At 40.4% G+C, this 20,412-nt stretch overlaps 1 protein-coding gene across 1 annotated transcript; it reads right to left on the reverse strand.

Annotated features, from left to right (window-relative positions):
• Window positions 1–1,280: 1,280 nt before the first annotated feature.
• On the reverse strand, window positions 1,281–16,539 carry LOC120982201. Its single transcript, XM_040412199.1, has 5 exons — window positions 16,446–16,539; window positions 15,904–15,958; window positions 15,270–15,550; window positions 14,446–14,617; window positions 1,281–1,885 (listed from the first exon to the last, which is right to left on the reverse strand). Exons 2-5 carry the CDS (start codon window positions 15,952–15,954, stop codon window positions 1,730–1,732), a joined length of 660 nt encoding a protein of 219 aa, XP_040268133.1. The 5' UTR covers window positions 15,955–15,958; window positions 16,446–16,539; the 3' UTR covers window positions 1,281–1,729.
• Between the last annotated feature and the right edge of the window lie 3,873 nt (window positions 16,540–20,412).

Raw genomic sequence — 20,412 nt, forward strand, 5'->3', positions numbered from 1 at the left:
GTGCGGCCGCATTGTGCCCGCTGTTTACTCAGTATTCCGCAAATAGATTAGCTAATCCCAAACAAGTTTATCCTGAAATCGGAGCTGATCCTGAGATCAGGGCGACGCACAGAGGATACAGACCACACGAAAACCCCAACCTCATCAGTGGAGGCTCACCTCTACTGTAAATGAAGCAGAAAGGAAAATGAGCGGTTACTCAGGGGCGTAGACTCAGGAGGGTGGGCTATAACACAGCCACGCCTCCCAGGGGATTTCCTCTCTTAATAACCACCCCTGAAATTCTTTTAGGTGGGGCTCCAAGACTGAAAGAGGCACTGTAGTGACTAAACAGAGGCTGGAGCGAGGGCCCACATGAATTTCTTACACAAGGGCCCCAACTGCCCCTCAATGTATAATGAAGAGTAGACCCTAGTGTGTTTTAGAAAGTCCCGTATACAACATTCAGTGACGATATTTCTCCCTTTATTGACATGATGTACATTCACGCCACTTGAGAAAACAATCGCCAAATGGATGCTAACAGGGGGCCCTGACCATGGTGGCACTGTTACTAAGTGATAAGCCCCATATAGTGGCCCTCACCATGACTGCGCTGATCACCTTGTATGAGCAGCAGAATCCCATGAGTTGTCACATGCTCGGGGCAACGTATAATGTATAGGTATAATCTGACTGTAATCTGTGGTATTACAGGTTCTGCGGCTTCTACATCATTATTAGGTCAGTAAATTAACATATCTTCCCTGGAAACAGCGGACAGACGGTGTGGCGCTCTACACAACAGCCACACACCCCTGACAACACCCCAGGGCTCCAATACCGAGTAGGTGGCTCCATTTCAGGTAGTAACCATTCTGCAGTGAACTGGTTAACTAGAACACAGCAGAGCCACCTAGTGGTTACAGTCAATATGAAGCTGAACACTTGCTCCACCCAGTGGTCATATTATAGAGTGCACTATACTACTTGAAAGTAGCTAGGAACAACAGCACCACAGAGTGGTAACTATAGAGAATGCATGATACTAAGAAACTTCAGCTAAGAACACTAGTGCCCCCAGTGGTTATATTGTAGAATGCAGGATACTGATTAATTACAGGGCGACACACACAAAAAGAAAGAACTTTCTACCATGACTTCCAGCTCTGCATGTGAGTGCTGAGCCCGGTGACTCCATACGATATGTGGGTTACATTCAGGGATTGTAGCACCACCAGTGGTGACCACATAAAATTGCATCCTGCCAGGTACACAGCGCTAAACACATCAGCACAGCATCAATTACAATATATTTATATATTAACGTATGCCACAGTCATGTTCTACCACAATTCCCCACTAGGTGGCGATGTCCTTTGGCTTACAATTTAAACATCAAAATACAGTAAAAAAAAAATTGGTCAAAATGATGTTTGTTCATACAATCGGATACACAGGACATAGTACACATAAATTCAGCATACTGGTTACTCCCATCATCTGCTGAGAGGAGGAACACCCAGCGTGGCACTGGCAGCACAGGATGGATTCCTGACACCATGTCCGCTGCAGCGAGGCCTCCCACATGTAGTCACCTCACACATTTGTTCCTTGGCTCAGATAACACAGTTTGTGAAGGATTCTAGGAGTAAGACGGTTATAACATAACAGTCAGTGCTGTCCCCTAATACGTGGCTTCATCTCATCAGTCGTCTGCCCCCTGCTGGACGGATGGCAGAACAAGCCTTCAGTGTCGCTCCTGGTACTGCATCGCCATCTGTTGGCTCAGCTTCAGGGCGATCTCCCCGATCAATGTCCAATACTCATCAAAACTAATCTTCCCATCCTCGTCCAAATCCAAGGACTGGATCAGCTTGTTCGCTGCCTCCTTGTTCTGTGTGTTCTGGAGTGAAGAAGAGGAAATATGGAAAGAACTGCCATTAGTATCTGCAGTGTAATACTGATGGCGAGAAATCCGCACATACTGTATTACATCTCGTACATAGGAGGCAGTATTATAGTAGTTATATTACTGTACATAGGAGCAGTATTATAGTAGTTATATTCTTGTACATAGGTGCAGTATTATAGTAGTTATATTCTTGTACATAGGAGGCAGTATTATAGTAGTTATATTCCTGTACATAGGAGGCAGTATTATAGTAGTTATATTCTTGTACATAGGAGGCAGTATTATAGTAGTTATATTCCTGTACATAGGAGGCAGTATTATAGTAGTTATATTCTTGTACATAGGAGGCAGTATTATAGTAGTTATATTCTTGTACATAGGAGGCAGTATTATAGTAGTTATATTCTTGTACATAGGAGCAGTATTATAGTAGTTATATTCTTGTACATAGGAGCAGTATTATAGTAGTTATATTCTTGTACATAGGAGCAGTATTATAGTAGTTATATCCTTGTACATAGGAGCAGTATTATAGTAGTTATATTCTTGTACATAGGAGGCAGTATTATAGTAGTTATATTCTTGTACATAGGAGGCAGTATTATAGTAGTTATATTCCTGTACATAGGAGCAGTATTATAGTAGTTATATCCTTGTACATAGGAGCAGTATTATAGTAGTTATATTCTTGTACATAGGAGCAGTATTATAGTAGTTATATTCTTGTACATAGGAGCAGTATTATAGTAGTTATATTCTTGTACATAGGAGCAGTATTATAGTAGTTATATTCTTGTACATAGGAACAGTATTATAGTAGTTATATTACTGTACATAGGAGGCAGTATTATAGTAGTTATATTCTTGTACATAGGAGCAGTATTATAGTAGTTATATTCTTGTACATAGGAGGCAGTATTATAGTAGTTATATTCCTGTACATAGGAGCAGTATTATAGTAGTTATATTCCTGTACATAGGAGGCAGTATTATAGTAGTTATATTCTTGTACATAGGAGCAGTATTATAGTAGTTATATTCTTGTACATAGGAGCAGTATTATAGTAGTTATATTCTTGTACATAGAAGCAGTATTATAGTAGTTATATTCTTGTACATAGGAGGCAGTATTATAGTAGTTATATTCCTGTACATAGGAGCAGTATTATAGTAGTTATATTCTTGTACATAGGAGCAGTATTATAGTAGTTATATTCTTGTACATAGAAGCAGTATTATAGTAGTTATATTCTTGTACATAGGAGCAGTATTATAGTAGTTATATTCTTGTACATAGGAGGCAGTATTATAGTAGTTATATTCCTGTACATAGGAGGCAGTATTATAGTAGTTATATTCTTGTACATAGAAGCAGTATTATAGTAGTTATATTCTTGTACATAGGAGCAGTATTATAGTAGTTATATTCTTGTACATAGAAGCAGTATTATAGTAGTTATATTCTTGTACATAGGAGCAGTATTATAGTAGTTATATTCTTGTACATAGGAGCAGTATTATAGTAGTTATATTCTTGTACATAGGAGCAGTATTATAGTAGTTATATTCTTGTACATAGAAGCAGTATTATAGTAGTTATATTCTTGTACATAGGAGCAGTATTATAGTAGTTATATTCTTGTACATAGGAGCAGTATTATAGCAGTTATATTCTTGTACATAGGAGCAGTATTATAGTAGTTATATTCTTGTACATAGAAGCAGTATTATAGTAGTTATATTCTTGTACATAGAAGCAGTATTATAGTAGTTATATTCTTGTACATAGGAGCAGTATTATAGTAGTTATATTCTTGTACATAGGAGCAGTATTATAGTAGTTATATTCTTGTACATAGGAGGCAGTATTATAGTAGTTATATTCCTGTACATAGGAGCAGTATTATAGTAGTTATATTCTTGTACATAGGAGCAGTATTATAGTAGTTATATTCTTGTACATAGAAGCAGTATTATAGTAGTTATATTCTTGTACATAGGAGCAGTATTATAGTAGTTATATTCTTGTACATAGGAGGCAGTATTATAGTAGTTATATTCCTGTACATAGGAGGCAGTATTATAGTAGTTATATTCTTGTACATAGGAGGCAGTATTATAGTAGTTATTTTCTTGTACATAGAAGCAGTATTATAGTAGTTATATTCTTGTACATAGGAGGCAGTATTATAGTAGTTATATTCTTGTACATAGGAGGCAGTATTATAGTAGTTATATTCTTGTACACAGGAGCAGTATTATAGTAGTTATATTCTTGTACATAGGAGCAGTATTATAGTAGTTATATTCTTGTACATAGAAGCAGTATTATAGTAGTTATATTCTTGTACATAGGAGCAGTATTATAGTAGTTATATTCTTGTACATAGGAGGCAGTATTATAGTAGTTATATTCCTGTACATAGGAGGCAGTATTATAGTAGTTATATTCTTGTACATAGGAGGCAGTATTATAGCAGTTATAGTCTTGTACATAGGAGCAGTATTATAGTAGTTACATTACTGTACATAGGAGCAGTATTATAGTAGTTATATTCTTGTACATAGGAGCAGTATTATAGTAGTTATATCCTTGTACATAGGAGCAGTATTATAGTAGTTATATTCTTGTACATAGGAGCAGTATTATAGTAGTTATATCCTTGTACATAGGAGCAGTATTATAGTAGTTATATTCTTGTACATAGGAGCAGTATTATAGTAGTTATATTCCTGTACATAGGAGCAGTATTATAGTAGATATATTCTTGTACATAGGAGCAGTATTATAGTAGTTATATTCTTGTACATAGGAGGCAGTATTATAGTAGTTATATTCTTGTACATAGGAGGCAGTATTATAGTAGTTATATTCTTGTACATAGGAGCAGTATTATAGTAGTTATATTCTTGTACATAGGAGCAGTATTATAGTAGTTATATTCTTGTACATAGGAGCAGTATTATAGTAGTTATAGTCTTGTACATAGGAGCAGTATTATAGTAGTTATATTCTTGTACATAGGAGCAGTATTATAGTAGTTATATTCTTGTACATAGGAACAGTATTATAGTAGTTATATTCTTGTACATAGGAGCAGTATTATAGTAGTTATATTACTGTACATAGGAGGCAGTATTATAGTAGTTATATTCTTGTACATAGGAGCAGTATTATAGTAGTTATATTCCTGTACATAGGAGGCAGTATTATAGTAGTTATATTCCTGTACATAGGAGGCAGTATTATAGTAGTTATATTACTGTACAGAGGAGCAGTATTATAGTAGTTATATTCTTGTACATAGGAGGCAGTATTATAGTAGTTATATTCTTGTACATAGGAGGCAGTATTATAGTAGTTATATTCTTGTACATAGGAGCAGTATTATAGTAGTTATATTCCTGTACATAGGAGCAGTATTATAGTAGATATATTCTTGTACATAGCAGGCAGTATTATAGTAGTTATATTCTTGTACATAGGAGCAGTATTATAGTAGTTATATTCTTGTACATAGGAGGCGGTATTATAGTAGTTATATTCTTGTACATAGGAGCAGTATTATAGCAGTTATATTCTTGTACATAGGAGCAGTATTATAGTAGTTATATTCTTGTACATAGGAGGCAGTATTATAGTAGTTATATTCTTGTACATAGAAGGCAGTATTATAGTAGTTATATTCTTGTACATAGGAGGCAGTATTATAGTAGTTATATTCTTGTACATAGGGTAGTATTATAGTAGTTATATTCTTGTACATAGGAGCAGTATTATAGTAGTTATAGACTTGTACATAGGAGCAGTATTATAGTAGTTATATTCTTGTACATAGGAGCAGTATTATAGTAGTTATATTCTTGTACATAGGAGCAGTATTATAGTAGTTATATTCTTGTACATAGAGGCAGTATTATAGTAGTTATATTCTTGTACATAGGAGCAGTATTATAGTAGTTATATTCTTGTACATAGGAGCAGTATTATAGTAGTTATATTCTTGACAATTTTCTTTTTATTGAAAAGTAGCAAAAAGTTGTTACATCAGTGACCTTGCATCATAGTAATAAGGCAAAAAGAATGTACCTTTGCTAAACCAGGGTGGATAGGCACATCCCCCAAACAGGTTTAAGCAGTATTAATAATGCAATTAAACAGACCAGAGATATAGCATGAGGCAAAGATAATACAGCATAACATCCATATGATAGGCCCTAGTTGATCCTTGTGGGGGCACGCCTTGGACATACATTAGTGTGTACTTGTGTCGGTCACATGGTTTACAGGGACGATTTATCTAATTGGTGAACAGCAAGGCAACGGCCTCACAAAAAACATTCATAACCGTAACGTAAATCTCTAAGCACATCTTGTAGAAGTATAAGGCAATCTGGTGTTGGAGGTAAAGTGAAGTAGTTCAGATCGTAAGGGTCAGATGACCTTTATTGAGTAACTGATGTTTGTGACAAGCGATAACGTAACCAAGGGTTCCACATTTTAGCATGCTTCTCATGAGATCTATTCTCCCAGCTGGCTAGTTCCTCCAGGCGCTGTATATGATCTACCTTATTCATCCAATGGGTTAAAGTGGGGGGGTCTGCGCTCAGCCACCTTTGTGGAATGATCAACCTTGCCGCTTGAATCAGTTGAGTGGCTAAGCTATTCTTAGAAGGGGAAAGATCTTTGGTGGGTAACCATAGAAGGACCAACTCAGGAGACAAAGTTATCCTCTTGTGTGTAATAGAGTTAATGGCCTTAGATACCGTCGCCCAAAACGGCTGTATCAGCGGACAGGACCAAAAGATATGTGAAAGTGTACCCACACCATCTTTACATCTCCAGCATTGATCACTGGGGCTCAAACCCCTGAGGAACAACTGTTTCGGTGTCATATACCATTGGGTGAGTACTTTAAAAGAGTGCTCTTGTACCTTGACGCACCTGGAGAAGCCGTGTGAGTGTGCATATAATCTAAGAACCTCCGTCTCAGTGAAGGACCTATTTAATTCTGACTCCCAGGTTTTCAGAAACAGAGGAGTGTCATTAGCTCTGGGAACGTTTAGGCCTAAATAGAATAGGGAGATCAATCTACTGTGTGGCGAGCTGGAGGACAGGATTTTCTCGAACCATGTTTGATCCTGTTTATGGATCTGTTTATCTATTAGAGTCTTACTAACTGCCTTAAAGTCAGCCAAGCTCAGAAAGTTAGAGGACTGCATGGCTAGGTGAAAGGGATGGTCAGCTGGTAGACTGCCTAGAGCAGCATCCAAAAACTCTTTGATAGTGAACTCCCTCAGGGAACTCCACGCTGGGGAAGTGCTTGCTAATGTAGGTCTTGCTGCAAAGGGGGCTAAGTCTGCTGGCATAACTAGTGAGGGGGCGCCTAACAAGCCGCGATCTTTGTTAAGTTGCTTAATCACCATACTTGTGCCTTTAAGTAGTGTATGGTTATGCAGAGATGTGGTAGTCAGACCCCACAATGCTGCTCTTTGTGGTTGAGAGAGTTGGAGTAACTCCAAGGCACCACCCAACGTTGAGCAGTTAGAAGCATGTAATTGCATCCAGCGTCTAAGGTGGATTGCCCTATAGTATAACTGAACATCCGGCAGTGCAAACCCACCCTGAGTCTTCCTCAGAATCAGTCTACTGTAAGCTATCCTGGCTCCCCTCCCCCCCCACAGATATGTAGAAAATAATCTCCGGATCTGCGTGAAAAAGGAGGAGGGAAGGAAGACAGGCAGCATCTGCATGACATATAATATCTTAGGTAACACAAAGGCCTTCAGCAGATTCTTTCTCCCCATCCAGGAGGTGTAGGGGATGCGGAGAGATCCTAATAATCTTTGTATATCGGATAAAAGGGGGGTATAATTCAGCTGGAAAATGTTCTCCAGTTTAGACGGAATATTAATTCCCAGGTAAGTGATGTGAGAAGTCTGCCATATAAAGGGTGTTGTAGCTTTGAGGGAAGATACACTTTTTGATGGGGCTGTAATATTCATAACCTCCGACTTAGTGTAATTTACCTTGTAATTAGAGACCGCACCGAACAGTTCAAATAAGGAGAGGAGATGCGGGAAGGCCTCGACCGGGTTGGACACCATCACCAAGAGGTCGTCTGCATAGGCGACGTTAATATATTCAATTGTGTCTTTCTTGGCCCTAACCCCTCTTATACCAGGGTGGTCTCTAATGGCTTGGAGAAGGGTCTCCATCACTAAAATATATAGCGCAGGAGATAATGGACAACCTTGCCGGGTGCCATTATAGATGGGAAAGGAAGGTGAAAGGGTGCCGTTTACTCTAATTTTAGCACTCGGATTGGTGTAGAGAGTCATAATGGCTTTCTGAAATTGATCAGGGATACCAAACCTCTGCAATGTTCTCTCCATGAAGCTCCATTTAACCCGGTCGAAGGCCTTCTCCGCATCTACACTTAAAAGGATTAGTGGAGTACTATGCTTCTTAGCCCACTGGATTGCCGTGACGACTCTGCAGGAGTTATGGTTCCCCTCCCTTCCTGGTACAAAACCAGCTTGGTCAGGGTGGATCAGTTTGGGAAGGAAGGAACTAAGCCTGGTAGCCAAGATTTTGGCCCAAACCTTTACGTCGACGTTCAGAAGAGATATGGGCCTGTAACTCCCGCAGAGCGTGTGGTCTTTCCCAGGTTTAGGCAGTATGGTCACATTAGCTTCTAAAGATTGAGCAGGAAGATGCCCACCTGTAAGGAGAGAGTTGCACCAATTCGTGAGATGAGGACATAAAATATCCGCAAATTTCTTGTAATATCCTACCGGAATTCCGTCCGGTCCTGGGCATTTTCCCAAGGGCATTGACCTCAGCACTTTCCCTACCTCTTCCTCTGTTACCGGAGCAATCAGTGAGGACCCCTCTTCTCTACTAAGTTGAGGCAAATTTAAGTTAGACAGAAAATCCTCCATCATAGAATTTGCTATTGGGTCTGGGCTAATAGAGCTTTTATCTAACCCATAGAGCTCCTGATAGAAATTTTTAAATTCCTTTGCTATGTCTACAGTTCTATGCAGTAATTTACCATCCGAAGCTTTTATACTGGGGATAAACATAGAATCTTTCCGTTGTTTTATAAGCGATGACATCAGCTTCGAACCTCTGTCCCCATGAGAAAAAAACCGAAACTGCGCATATTGATACGCTTTGGCGTGGCAAATGTTTAGATGGTCCTTCAGTTTCGTTCTCAGGAGGAGGAGTTCTTGCTGTATTTTCAGAGCTTTAGACCTCTTATGAGTGGCTTCAAGATCTGAAATCTGCTTGAGTAAGGAATGGAGTGTTTGCTGTCTCTCCCTTTTAATTTTACACCCCAGGGCTATAAATTCTCCTCTCATGACAGATTTATGCGCCTCCCACACTATAGTCTGGGAAACCTCTGGAGTTAGGTTTTCTGCAAAATACCATGACAGCTTCTTTGATAAGGCCTCTACTGCCTCCCTTCTATCTAGTAAGGTTTCATTCAGTCTCCACTGCCTGCACTGGGAGGGTAGACCGGCAATATGTATAACCATCGATACAGGGGCATGATCAGAAATAGTGATAGGGTCGATCACCGTCTGTTCCACCATGTCTATGCAGGAATTTGATATCAGAAGATAATCTAGTCTTTTGTAGACATTATGTGCAGCAGAGTAAAAGGTGTAATCCCTGTCTGTGGGATGCGTCAGACGCCAGGCATCAGTTAAGTTAGCATCAGCAATGTGTGCATTAATGCAGCCCAAGGTCCTCTGTGTTTGCTGAGTGGATCCGTCCGAGGTATCAATACTGGGATTCAGGGCCACATTAAGGTCTCCACCTACAATACAGATCCCCTCAGCAAAAGCCTTAAGTACCTGCATTGTCTTAGAGATCCATTCTTTCTGACCTCTGTTGGGACTATATAAACTCGCTAAGGTTACAGGTTGGGTGCCTATTAGCCCTTTCACCAAGATGAATCTACCTTCAGCATCTGTCTGGGTGGCTGTCATCTTAAAAGGTATACGTTTTGCTATGGCAATACCAACCCCTCTTTTGGCTTTGTCAAAAGTGCTCAGGAACCAATTATTAAAGTATCCCTTCTGCAGCGTGGGGACATTCGTGGTTCTGAAGTGCAGCTCTTGAAAAAAGCATATGTCTGTGCGGTACTTCCGTAGCAAACGAATGACTTGTGATCTTTTTTGCGGAGTATTGAACCCCCTTACGTTAAAGGATGTACATTTAATCAGCGACATCTTTTATGTGTGCATAACCCTCCTACAGCAGCCCAATATATTGTGCACAAGAGATTGAAAACTGTACATAACTGAGTATAACTGAACCCGGCCATTATTCCTTACAGAACTTAGGAACATGGCCACAGAACAGAACTTGGAGTGGGTACATCTGACAACTCCTAACAAGGAGCATACAGTCAGTATGCCGTCCACCCAGCTAATGCGCTGACACCAGGACTGCGCTAGTTTACCCCTGATGTAAGATATATGGGGGGGACCTACAGATCTTGTACAGAACATAGGTAACCAGCAGATCCAGCTAACCTGGTGCAGTACAATTAAGAATCTGGATGACATAACTCATCATACGAGCTTGTATACATTTTGACCACATATATGGGGACATGTATAACCGGAGCGAGACAGGAGCGTGACCGGAGCATATATATCAGGTTAACACACACAACCTCATCCTGTCAGCAAATATACAGAACATAGTAATACTTGCAGGACTGATAAAACAGATATATATATTCGCCTCAGCTCAATATATTACTCACGGCTTAAACAAATGTGAATTTAAGGCAAGCACTTAAGTCACAATATTCATGTGTCCCTGGATCTAGGGCCAATCTTCCTTCTTGGCATTGCTTTGGACCATCTCTGTACTCCTGGCAGGTCCGGCAATGGGACTCCGACCTCAGACGATGGCAGCCAGGACGGAATGTCTAACGGATCGGTCTGGAGTAGCTCCCAAGCTGCTGCTAGGTCTCCTGGAACCCGGATGGTGCATCTTCTGCCCCCGACCGCAAACGTAAGACCAAAAGGAAATAACCATTTATATGGGATCTTGATGTGCCTCAGATGGTCCGTCAGGGGTCGGAGGGCTCTCCTTTTGTTTAGCGTCGTTGGCGCCAAGTCCTGAAACAGCAGGATCGTAGCGCCCTCATGAGTGAGGTTTTTCTTTTCTCTGGCCGCTCTCAGTATGGCTGCTGTATCTGTGTATTTCAGCAGGCCACAGATGACATCCCTAGGGTTTTCACCCTCTTTTGGCTTTGGTCTGAGTGACCGATGGATGCGCTCTATTTCAATTCCTTCCGTGCTCTCTGCTCCCAGGAGACTGGCAAAGATGGCCGCCGCTGCTTCAGGTAAATCCTCGTGTTGGAACTGCTCTGGGAGACCGCGCAGCCGAATATTTTTCCGCCTGCTGCGGTTCTCCTGGTCCTCGATGAGTGAGAAGGCATTATCCAGGGAATCCATGCAAGCTGCTGTATTATCTCCTAGCGTGCGTGCAAAGGAAATTATGGCTGCTTGATTCCCCTCCAGCGTCTCCACTCGGTGCCCTATTTGCTTAATATCTACTTTTATCTCCTGGAGCTCACTTAGTACTGGGGCAATAGCTGCTGAGAGAGCCTGCTGGAGAAATTTCTGTGATATAGGGGCTATGCCTGCCGGTTGCAGCCCTTCCTCTAGATCTCTGGTGGCACTTTCAGCTTCTTGTGACCAGTCGTCTGGTTCATGCGGCGCCATCTTAGCTGCCTCCCACACAGCACCGGAGGTCTTCTTTTGCAGGTATTTCTCCATATCTGATGAACCTCTGTCCGGCTTCGGAGAGTCGGTCTTATCTTTAGGGAGGTATCTGCCAACTTTCCCCATACTTTGATGAGTTATGGTGCAATATAAACCAGGATGCTGGAATGCATGCAGAGGAGCTTCTCCTACATGCGTCTGCTCAGGTCAGCAGTCAGACTCCGCCCCCTCTAGTAGTTATATTCTTGTACATAGGAGCAGTATTATAGTAGTTATATTCTTGTACATAGGAGGCAGTATTATAGTAGTTATATTCTTGTACATAGGAGGCAGTATTATAGTAGTTATATTCTTGTACATAGGAGCAGTATTATAGTAGTTATATTCTTGTACATAGGAGCAGTATTATAGTAGTTATATTCTTGTACATAGGAGGCAGTATTATAGTAGTTATATTCTTGTACATAAGAGCAGTATTATAGAAGTTATATTCTTGTACATAGGAGCAGTATTATAGTAGTTATATTCTTGTACATAGGAGCAGTATTATAGTAGTTATATTTTTGTACATAGGAGCAGTATTATAGTAGTTATATTCTTGTACATAGGAGGCAGTATTATAGTAGTTATATTCTTGTACATAGGAGCAGTATTATAGTAGTTATATTCTTGTACATAGGAGGCAGTATTATAGTAGTTATATTCTTGTACATAGGAGCAGTATTATAGTAGTTATATTCTTGTACATAGGAGGCAGTATTATAGTAGTTATATTCTTGTACATAGGAGCAGTATTATAGTAGTTATATTCTTGTACATAGAGGCAGTATTATAGTAGTTATATTCTTGTACATAGGAGCAGTATTATAGTAGTTATATTCTTGTACATAGGAGCAGTATTATAGTAGTTATATTCCTGTACATAGGAGGCAGTATTATAGTAGTTATATTCTTGTACATAGGAGCAGTATTATAGTAGTTATATTCTTGTACATAGAGGCAGTATTATAGTAGTTATATTCTTGTACATAGGAGCAGTATTATAGTAGTTATATTCTTGTACATAGGAGCAGTATTATAGTAGTTATATTCTTGTACATAGGAGCAGTATTATAGTAGTTATATTCTTGTACATAGGAGCGGTATTATAGTAGTTATATTCTTGTACATAGGAGCGGTATTATAGTAGTTATATTCTTGTACATAGGAGGCAGTATTATAGCAGTTATATTCTTGTACATAGGAGCAGTATTATAGCAGTTATATTCTTGTACATAGGAGCAGTATTATAGCAGTTATATTCTTGTACATAGGAGGCAGTATTATAGTAGTTATATTCTTGTACATAGGAGCAGTATTATAGTAGTTATATTCTTGTACATAGGAGCAGTATTATAGTAGTTATATTCTTGTACATAGGAGGCAGTATTATAGCAGTTATATTCTTGTACATAGGAGCAGTATTATAGTAGTTATATTCTTGTACACAGGAGCAGTATTGTAGTAGTTATATTCTTGTACATAGAAGCAGTATTATAGTAGTTATATTCTTGTACATAGGAGCAGTATTATAGTAGTTATATTCTTGTACATAGAAGCAGTATTATAGTAGTTATATTCTTGTACATAGGAGCAGTATTATAGTAGTTATATTCTTGTACATAGGAGGCAGTATTATAGTAGTTATATTCTTGTACATAGGAGCAGTATTATAGTAGTTATATTCTTGTACATAGGAGCAGTATTATAGTAGTTATATTACTGTATATAGGAGGCAGTATTATAGTAGTTATATTCTTGTACATAGGAGCAGTATTATAGTAGTTATATTACTGTACATAGGAGCAGTATTATAGTAGTTATATTCTTGTACATAGGAGGCAGTATTATAGTAGTTATATTCTTGTACATAGGAGGCAGTATTATAGTAGTTATATTCTTGTACATAGGAGCAGTATTATAGTAGTTATATTCCTGTACATAGGAGTAGTATTATAGTAGTTATATTCTTGTACATAGGAGCAGTATTATAGTAGTTATATTCTTGTACATAGGAGCAGTATTATAGTAGTTATATTCTTGTACATAGGAGCAGTATTATAGTAGTTATATTCTTGTACATAGGAGCAGTATTATAGTAGTTATATTCTTGTACATAGGAGCAGTATTATAGTAGTTATATTCTTGTACATAGGAGGCAGTATTATAGCAGTTATATTCTTGTACATAGGAGCAGTATTATAGTAGTTATATTCTTGTACATAGGAGCAGTATTATAGTAGTTATATTCTTGTACATAGGAGCAGTATTATAGTAGTTATATTCTTGTACATAGGAGGCAGTATTATAGTAGTTATATTCCTGTACATAGGAGCAGTATTATAGTAGTTATATTCTTGTACATAGGGGTAGTATTATAGCAGTTATAATCTTGTACATAGGAGCAGTATTATAGTAGTTATATTCTTGCACATAGGAGGCAGTATTATAGTAGTTATATTCCTGCACATAGGAGCAGTATTATAGTAGTTATATTTTTGTACATAGGAGCAGTATTATAGTAGTTATATTCTTGTACATAGGAGGCAGTATTATAGTTATATTCTTGTACATAGGAGCAGTATTATAGTAGTTATAGTCTTGTACATAGAAGGCAGTATTATAGTAGCTTTATTGTTGTACATAGGAGGCAGTATTATAGTAGTTATATTCTTGTACATAGAAGGCAGTATTATAGTAGCTTTATTGTTGTACATAGGAGGCAGTATTATAGTAGTTATATTCATATTACTTACAGTCAGGACGTGTGGCAGCTCCTTCGCCACCATCTCACGAAATTCCTTCTTGTTCATCTTGTCATGCTTCCCTTTCCTCTTGGCATAGTCATAAAATTTCCGGACCAAAATCTCAATAGCTGATTCTAGCTCGCTGCAGCCTGATGCCATGTGTGCACAGTGCTGGGCTCCCCTTGATAGAGAGTACAATTATGTCAGAGAAATCGTCTGCACTGTAAAGTGTAAGCTCTTGGGATGTAATGTATTCTAGCATAGTTTGGTATACATGTGCATCTCAATAAATTTGAATATCATCATTAATATAATGATCACTGGCCTTGAATTACTGAAGTGTTGGCTGTTAGAAGTTTGCCCCTAGTGTTGCTGTAGATGCCAGCTGGAATTGGGGGCATTGGTTCCTTAGAAATAGCACAGGCACTAGCTTGACGGCTCGGGGAGTTAGTTCCTTACTGTATTGGGTGACTTGAAAATATTTTGTAGCCTTTGACACTAATAGTATATGACACTGGATATATGACAGCTGCATTATTGATGCTGGATGCGCACTCGAATACATAGCTGCATGAAATGCAACACCGTCATTATAGTGTGTCCACGTTTTTGGTCTCCTTATTAAGGGCCAGTGTGTTTTATTACTATATTGTTCATGTGTTTATGGTCTTTTAAGGGCATATCTATAAAGTTTGAACATTTTATTTTTATTCACATCCACTCATCAGTGAATAACATTTACATTTTAGATGGACTTACTCTTATGAAAGTGAACTGAAATGCAAAACAGGACTTGGAGCGCTGATCAGCAGTCCAGTCCTTTTCCTCCTTACCCCAGGGAAGACGCTTCTGACGTTGTCTCTGGGTCATGAGTGGCTTGACACAAGGAATGCAAGAACTTGTAGCTAATGTCCTGGATTCGTCTGTGTGTGGTGGCCCTTGAAGCATTGACTCCAGCCGCAGTCCACTCCTTGTGAATCTCCCCCAAATTCTTGAATGGCCTTTCCTTGACAATCCTTTCAAGGCTGCGGTTATCCCTGTTGCTTGTGCACCTTTTTCTACCACACTTCTTCCTTCCACTCAACTTTCCATTAATATGCTTGGACACGGCACTCTGTGAACAGCCAGCTTCTTTAGCAATGACCTTTTGAGACTTACCCTCCTTGTGGAGGGTGTCAATGACAGTCTTCTGGGCAACTGTCAAGTCAGCAGTCTTCCCCATGATTGTGTACCCCACTGAACCAGACTGAGGGACTTATTAAAGGCTGATTGGAATGTGATACCATGAGTCTACAATATTCTACTTTTCTGAGATGCTGACATTTGGGTTTCATTAGCTGTAAGCCATAATCATCAACATTAAAAGGAATAAACACTTGAAATCCATTACTCTGTGTGGATCTATTTGAGTTTCACTTTCGGAAATAAATTACCTTTTCGATGATATTGTAACTTATTGAGATGCACCTGTATTATGACATTGGTCGTTTCTTCAATCTTCAGCTTTTCTCTCTGCATTTACCTAGAGAGGAAATACAGAAAATAAGATGCATTTCTAAATCGGAGGTGAATGGCGCTCCCTCCGCTATCGTCGTCTTACTATCAGGGGATGATGATGATTTTCCTGTCTTTGTCCTTCCTGAGGATTTTAAGGACTGAACAGGAAAGTGGCGGGGTCTCCTGCACACAAAGGCTGTATGCCCTGTACTATAACCGAGCGGTTAATCCAATACAATGTCTCTCCATTCTGTGGGGCGTGCAATCACAGTGAGGCAAAAATGCCTGATTATACGTGTATTACCTGTCCTGCCCATGACCTTGTCCATGAGACCTGCTCCCACCAGGAACCCTCCATACACCCCATTATATCATGCTGCACTCCACCTGTCAGCCTCCTCCCCCTGCTCTCATACGTGTCTCCACACAGATCATACTGCAGCCGGCAGAACATGTCATGTATGTATAGTGTGTGCAGTGTATGTATAGCGGCTGTACATATATAGCATTACCTGATGGCACCCACCGGCTCTCCTCCTCTGTAGCTGGGATCTTTCTCCTTCCTCCTTCTCCCTGATACTGGTTTCTGTTTCCTGTCCGACCCTCAGACCCTCCCCCCGGCTGCTCCCAATGCTCAGAACACAGGAGTATGGGAGTAGTTGTCTGTCCTCCCAGCCATGTGTGTATGTATACAGATGTAGCAGAGCTGAGCTGTGGTACAGTTCATATTTATGTCTGTTTTTTTGTGGTGTTACATAGGACTGCAGGTGACACTTATGATCACATAGGACACAACATCTCAATAGAATGATACATTTATGACCATCTACAGTCGTGGCCAAAAGTTTTGAGAATGACACAAATATTAGTTTTCACAAAGTTTGCTGCTAAACTGCTTTTAGATCTTTGTTTCAGTTGTTTCTGTGATGTAGTGGAATATAATTACACGCACTTCATACGTTTCAAAGGCTTTTATCGACAATTACATGACATTGATGCAAAGAGTCAGTATTTGCAGTGTTGGCCCTTCTTTTTCAGGACCTCTGCAATCCGACTGGGCATGCTCTCAATCACCTTCTGGGCCAATTCCTGACTGATACAACCCATTCTTTCATCATCACTTCTTGGAGTTTGTCAGAATTAGTGGGTTTTTGTTTGTCACCCGCCTCTTGAGGATTGACCACAAGTTCTCAATGGGATTAAGATCTGGGGAGTTTCCAGGCCATGGACCCAAAATATCAACGTTTTTGTCCCCGAGCCACTTAGTTATCACTTTTGCCTTATGGCACGGTGCTTCATCGTGCTGGAAAATGCATTGTTCTTCACCAAACTGTTGTTGGATTGTTGGAAGAAGTGGCTGTTGGAGGGTGTTTTGGTTCCATTCTTTATTCATGGCTGTGTTTTTAGGCAAAATTGTGAGTGAGCCCACTCCCTTGGATGAGAAGCAACCCCAGACATGAATGGTCTCAGGATGCTTTACTGTTGGCATGACACAGGACTGATGGTAGCGCTCACCTTTTCTTCTCCGGACAAGCCTTTTTCCAGATGCCCCAAACAATCGGAAAGAGGTTTCATCGGAGAACATGACTTTGCCCCAGTCCTCAGCAGTCCATTCACCAGACTTTCTGCAGAAGATCAATCTGTCCCTGATGTTTTTTTTGGAGAGAAGTGGCTTCTTTGCTGCCCTTCTTGACACCAGGCCATCTTCCAAAAGTCTTCGCCTCACTGTGCGTGCAGATGCGCTCACACCTGCCTGCTGCCATTCCTGAGCAAGCGCTGCACTGGTGGCACTCTGATCCCGCAGCTGAATCCTCTTTAGGAGACGATCCTGGCGCTTGCTGGACTTTCTTGGACGCCGTGAAGCCTTCTTAACAAGAATTGAACCTCTTTCCTTGAAGTTCTTGATGATCCTATAAATTGTTGATTGAGGTGCAATCTTAGTAGCCACAATCTCCTTGCCTGTGAAGCCATTTTTATGCAACGCAATGATGGCTGCACGTGTTTCTTTGCAGGTCACCATGGTTAACAATGGAAGAACAATGATTTCAAGCATCACCCTCCTTTTAACATGTCAAGTCTGCCATTTTAACCCAATCAGCCTGACATAATGATCTCCAGCCTTGTGCTCGTCAACATTCTCACCTGAGTTAACAAGACAATTACTGAAATGATCTCAGCAGGTCCTTTAATGACAGCAATGAAATGCAGTGGAAAGGTTTTTTTGGGATTAAGTTAATTTTCATGGCAAAGAAGGACTATGCAATTCATCTGATCACTCTTCATAACATTCTGGAGTAGATGCAAATTGCTATTATAAAAACTTAAGCAGCAACTTTTCCAATTTCCAATATTTATGTAATTCTCAAAACTTTTGGCCACGACTGTACACTATATGGAGAAAGGTACATGGACCCTCCACATTTCAACTCCAACATCTTTTATGACATCTCATTGTACATCAATAGGCATTATAATTGAGTCCCGTCCCCGTCCCCCTCGGGGAAAGCTTTCTACAAGATTTTGGAGGATGTCTGTGGGAGTTTTTGCCCCTTCCACCAGAAGGTTATTTGTGAGGTCAGACCCTGATGATGGAGGAGAGGACCCGCTCTGCAGTCTCTGGTCTGGTGCTGTATGGGGCTGATATCAGGGCTCAGTGTGGTAAGTCACGTTCTTTCAGACTCCCCCAACCATGCCTTTATGGAGCTTCTGCACTGGGGCACAGTCATGGAGAAGCAGAAAAGAGCTTTCCCCAAACTGTTCCCACAAAGTTGTTTGCATACAATTGTGCACAATGTCTTGTCTGCTGAAACATTACAATTTCCCTTATATGGAACTAAGGGGCCAAAGCCAACCTCTGTCAAAGAGCAGCCGGGCAGGTAATGCTCTCCTGGTCTGCACCAGACTAGTCCATCAGATAGAGAAGTGTGATTGGTCACTGCACAGAAGACGTCTCCACTGCTCCAGAGTCCAGTGGTGGCATGCCCTACACCGCTCCATCCCGCGCCTGGAATTGTGCTTGGTGATGTAAGGCTGGCATGCAGTGGCCATGGAGACCCATGCCATGGAGCTCTCGGCACAGTTTTTGTGTTATTGGCAGAGGAGGTCTGGAGTCTGCAGTTATAGAGTCAGCAGAGCGGTGGTGACTTTTATGCATTTGCTCCTCAGCACTCGGTGACCCCGCTCTGTAACTTTACATGGTCTCCGTGGCTGATTTGCTATGGTTCAATCCACTTTCCAATAATACTGCTCACAGGTAATGGTGGAATATCTAGGAGGGAAGACATTTCAGGAAGTGAATTGTGGCAGCAGTGGAATTCAGGGAGCTCTTTACAATCAGCCATTCTGTCACCAATGTCTGTAAAGGTGACTGCTTAGCCAGGGCTAGATATTATACACTGTGGTAATGGCAGACTGCATGGCTAGAGGCTGGATGTTATACACTGTGGTATTGGTAGACTGCATAGCTGGAGGCTGGATGTTATACAAGTGTGGTAATGGTAGACTGCATGGCTAGAGGATGGATGTTATACACCTGTGGTAATAGCCGACTGCATGGCTAGAGGCTGGATGTTATACACCTGTGGTAATGGTAGACTGCATGGCTAGAGGATGGATGTTATACACTGTGGTAATGGCAGACTGCACGGCTAGAGGCTGGATGTTATACACCTGTGGTAATGGTAGACTGCATGGCTAGAGGATGGATGTTATACACTGTGGTAATGGCAGACTGCACGGCTAGAGGCTGGATGTTATACACCTGTGGTAATGGTAGACTGCATGGCTAGAGGCTGGATGTTATACACTGTGGTAATGGTAGACTGCATGGCTAGAGGCTGGATGTTATACACTGTGGTAATGGTAGACTGCATGGCTAGAGGCTGGATGTTATACACCTGTGGTAATGGTAGACTGCATGGCTAGAGGCTGGATGTTATACAGTGTGGTAATGGCAGACTGCATGGCTAGAGGCTGGATGTTATACACTGTGGTAATGGCAGACTGCATGGCTAGAGGCTGGATGTTATACAGTGTTTTAATGGTAGACTGCATGGCTAGAGGCTGGATGTTATACACCTGTGGTAATGGTAGACTGCATGGCTAGAGGCTGGATGTTATACACCTGTGGTAATAATGCTGAATGGTTGGCACCCCACCAATTTTTTGAGCCTGGTGCTCTGTAATGGGGTAGTGTCCCAAACTTGTAGTATACAAAAATTCACGGCACTCGGTTATAGAATGCAAATCAATCCAATATTTATTTCATCCAAATTGTTTTTACTGTAATTGGCCTACGTTTCGGTCCATCCTGGACCTTGTTCAATGCCTATAAAATATATATAATATACATAGACATAAGTCCATTTGGACAATTGATACATATATCATTATCAGTGAAAACTGAATGTAATTGTCAAGCTCAATAGAAATAGAAGTGAAAATCAAACGATGTCGTTGTCACGGTGGGGAGTGGGGGAA

Source organism: Bufo bufo, chromosome 11 (assembly GCF_905171765.1).
Source record: "Bufo bufo chromosome 11, aBufBuf1.1, whole genome shotgun sequence".
Taxonomy (NCBI): domain Eukaryota; kingdom Metazoa; phylum Chordata; class Amphibia; order Anura; family Bufonidae; genus Bufo; species Bufo bufo.